The sequence below is a fragment of the Gavialis gangeticus genome, unplaced genomic scaffold (genome assembly GCF_001723915.1).
Source record: "Gavialis gangeticus isolate Ggan-Ray unplaced genomic scaffold, GavGan_comp1, whole genome shotgun sequence".
In the NCBI taxonomy this organism is placed as follows: domain Eukaryota; kingdom Metazoa; phylum Chordata; order Crocodylia; family Gavialidae; genus Gavialis; species Gavialis gangeticus.
The window spans coordinates 14,530,731-14,534,946 of NW_017729004.1; the positions used below are offsets into that span (position 1 = coordinate 14,530,731).

At 43.5% G+C, this 4,216-nt stretch overlaps 1 protein-coding gene across 2 annotated transcripts in view; it reads right to left on the reverse strand.

Annotated features, from left to right (window-relative positions):
* Window positions 1–4,216, reverse strand: part of PRKAG2 (protein kinase AMP-activated non-catalytic subunit gamma 2) — a 375,527-nt gene that overhangs the window by 3,879 nt on the left and 367,432 nt on the right. For both annotated transcript variants that reach the window (XM_019508123.1, XM_019508124.1), the window contains one exon: window positions 852–945. In XM_019508123.1, coding sequence (XP_019363668.1) covers window positions 852–945 — 94 coding nt within the window. The remainder of the gene's footprint in view (window positions 1–851; window positions 946–4,216) is intronic.

Here is a 4,216-nt window from a genome sequence, read left to right on the forward strand (position 1 = left end):
TTTTTAAGAGGAGGTTAGATGAACACCTTGCTGGGGTCGTTTGACCCCAGTACTGTTTCCTGCCATGGCAGGGGGTCGGAGTAGATGATCTGCTCAGGTCCCTTCCAACCCTAGAAACTATGAAACTATCAAGATCACACCTCACTCTGTGCATTGCAAACATCCATCTGAGACTACCACTGCTCCATTGCAAAGGGGCACATCTTGAATCTCAACAACTGCAGGGCAGACACTGTAGATCCAAACTGCCCCAGCCTGAAGTCTATGAGGCGGTACCTCACTCAACAAACATGGAGAGGAGAGGGCAGAAAAACAAAATCACATAAAAGGTAAGAAACAGAAACTAAAGGAAAGTTGTCAAAAGAAAAAAACAGTACAACCACTGAGAAGAACAAATGCTGTCTGCAAGCAGTGGCCAGTAACTACTGCATCTCAGGTGGGCGGCTGAGAGGAACTAAAGCGCATGAAGCGTACGCTGCTCTTTATACCATCACCACCAGGCTAGAGCAAACCCTATGGCACTGCCATGGCCAGAAGAGTCTCTGGTCAAAAGCTCTGGAAAGAAGATCTAAGAGTAGTAGCCTGTACAGCCAGTTTGGCTTGCAACCCGGTAAGCACAGCTTGACTCTAATGGTGAATGCCTGATACAGTATTTAAGAGGTAAGTGAAAAAATGAAAATACGCTAGGAAATATGATCAAGCAGTTATTTTACTTAAATCAAGACAGTTCCACCATTATAATCAGTATCTGGAGACCAGCATTTACACTGAATCCAACAGCCTAGGAACAGCGTTCGATAGGCTACTGGATATAAACAGGTACAGAACATGTCAGAAGGCAGCACGAATACCTGCTGGTGTGAGCACCAAAGCCTGAAGAATGTCCGAGAGGGAGATGATGCCCACAATGCTATCTGCTTCGTTCACTACCACCAGACGGTGAACCTACAAGCAGGGAACAGCACATTATGAAACAGTAATTGTCCCAATTAACAAATGGAGGCAACACAGAAATCAGAATCCTAATGCAGTGGGCTGTAAAGTGAGCAAGTTTCCACAATTAGGAAAGGAAAGAAATTGCTCAAAGTCGACATGTTCTTAACTGACATTATCAATGCCCTTTACCTTCCAGGCAGCTGAAAACAAGTTTATCTTAAAGCAGCCCCAGTTGTAATGTTCGTCTGACATGACAACAATCAGAATATCCGAAGGAAAGCTTGGGTGATACCAGCCCAGAAATAATATTATTTTAACAACATCTAAATATTTGAGAGACTTTGCATGCTGCTACACTGAAAGAAACTAAATCAAATGTTACTGTAGGTTATGTATTTACTGGATTAACAACTTCTTATCAAATGTATTCAGAACTAAGAGTGTACAAACAAGATCTGGGCCTAAGAGACGAAAAAGCAGCAGCACATGCTTTTCATCAGCATACATCTGCCGCCTCAACCTAGGACTTCAAATCAAGTTGCATTTGGATGTGTGTGCTGTCCCCAGGAAAAGACTTTCAGTCTCAATGAGCTGTGATTTGTGCTCAGCCCCATACGTCCCTGATGAGGCTGTACGAGTGAGGCTGAAGCCATGTCTAGACCACAAATGACATGTTCCTGGCAGCAGCTCCCTCCCACACACTGCAGGGCTCCACATGTTTCTGCATCTGGACTGGAAGCAGTGGGGTCAAGTCCACATGACACCGTGGGTGGACTAATTAGTGGCAGAGTCGATGCCAATTCATCTGCCTACTGTGCTATGTGCAGTTGGCCAACTGCTTCTTCGTGGGGATAGTGCAGGCAAAGATACAACATGCGGGCACAGCACGTGCGCTGTGTACTCACATCCTGAGGCCCAAATCAGTTGTGCGGTGAGAACGTGGTTGGTTTTGAACACTGCCCTCTCTTCGCTGAGCTCTCTCTGCACTGAACATTTTCAATAAAGCTAGCAGGCAGCTCTAAACGTAGGCAGCCATTTAGGAATAGCTGTGCAAGTGCTCTTAGTCCTTTTTCAGAGGAGGATTTTAAGGCCTTCTAAACGCACATGAAGCAGTTTTGTGTGTGATTTAATTCTGGGGGAAATAGATTTCTTTCAAAGACATATCTGCCTGCAGTGTTTATACTAAACATTGCAATATTACATCAATCCAGGAGAATCAAAAAAAAGAATGAAACAGATCATCAGCAAAAGTGAAACCAACCAATCTATTCTTTCCCAAGCCGGGAGCGCTATCATTTGTTTACTTATTGCAATTATTAACTTTTCACTATGAAACAATTTAGCTTGAATAATTTAAAAGCAGCAGCCTGACATTGTAACTTTGTAAACCCATGGACATGACCAAGTCATACTCCAACATGAAATGTAGATATCTTAATTAACAACCAAATACTGTGAGGCTTTAAAATAATAAGGCAGGGCATATAACCATTTCCTTCATTTTATCATTGTTCACACCTATTTTCTAAGACATTTTTTCACATGATGGTAAATGATTACAACGGCAAACGATGACACTACTGCTTCCAGTTCTGTATTTGAAATGCAACCAGCATTCTTCACTCTTACAGGCTAGACTAGATGCAGCAGGCAAGTTGTAACACTTGAACTCCCCAGTTCTTCCTTGATATGATCAAGCACTCAATTGCATGAATTTAGTACCATATTTTTATAGCAAAAAGATTCTGCACACAAGATGTGGGACTTTCACTCTAATTCTGAGCCAGTGGCAGCTTATGACATTACTGGGGGAAAAGGGCTGTACATCTGGTATGTACAGCCTCTAGTTACTGTAGATACATAGAGAATCATTTAATGCCTCTAGTTACTGTAGATACATAGAGAATCATTTTGTATTTGTGCATAATATATCCATTTACTTGGGGCATTTTCATTCACTATGCAGAGTGCACAAGAATACATTCATTTGTTTTTCCTATTAGATGGTAAATGGGTGCATGGAGTTACATGAACTGAACTGTACTGTAGCTAAATGGCAAATCTTGAAAGGCAGGTTCCTCTTGCAAAGGTGGTTTCCCTTCTCACAGCTGCCACCTGGTGAAACAAAGGTTAATGAGGAAATGGTCAGGTAAGCTGGCCAAGATGGGCCACACCTCGTGAGACATGCTGCCTGATTCTATGAAAATTTGGGATTTCTACATCTACTTAAGTATGTAACTATGTAACTTGTTCTTCTTTTAATGGTTCCTTTTTCACCTGGCCCCTCCGTTCCATAAAGCTTCCAAAGAAAAGTGAATCTATCAGAGGACACAACCTGCTTCTTACAGAGTAAGGGAGACCAAGGATTTGCATATCACATTCAGTTTGACCATCCAGGAAGGAAGACTTCCTTCAAAACTGAAATGGATTTAAGACCTCTAAGTCAGCCCTCATATGGGTAATTCAGGACTCAGTAACGCGCAGATCTCAAGTTTTTGGACTGAGGCTACAGTGAACACAGAGGACGTGAGATGATATATTGCCACATGATGCAGTTAATGGAGCCCCCCAAGGAGTGATAATTAATTTAAGCAACTTCTAAAAATCATCAATAAGAGGAAAGTTAGAAGGCTGAAAATGCAAAATCACGTAAACTGCAGAAGGTGAAATTCTAGATTGATTCGGCTAGTGACTGGACCAGGTCATTCTGATTTTCTCCTGCAAGCTCGCGATAGGTGGACATTTTTTGCATTTCCCTTTTACTCACTGGAGCTACTGATACTGGAGCAGATAGATAAGAGCACCCAAACACTGGAAAATGTAGCATCAGATGAAACTGGATGAAAGACTTGACAAAGTCTGCTTCCTCACAAGATTGCACCTTCTGGCATTTGCTAGTGTTGATGTAAAGGAGTGTGCAATCCCATACCCCAGGGGTGTCAGACTTAGGCCTGGAGACCCACTGAATCCATGGGCTAGGAAATCCGGGCGCAAGACTAGCAGGGAGCAAGTGAGAGCTTTGTGACACAGCCCCTGCTTGCCCTGAAGCCACCTGGCCTGCCACACTTGCAGAGCCCCTGCCATGGCAAGTAGCTACCTGGTCTGGAGCCACTTGCCCCCTTACTGCTGCACAGCCCCACACCAAATCTGACCTGCAAGGGGCCCCGCGGTCCAAATCCAGCCCAGGCACAAAGCAAGTCTGACACCCCTGCCTTACCCTGGAACTGATTCTGTATGAATCCTGCTTGGAAAATAAACCCAAACCAACCTCACTGCAGCT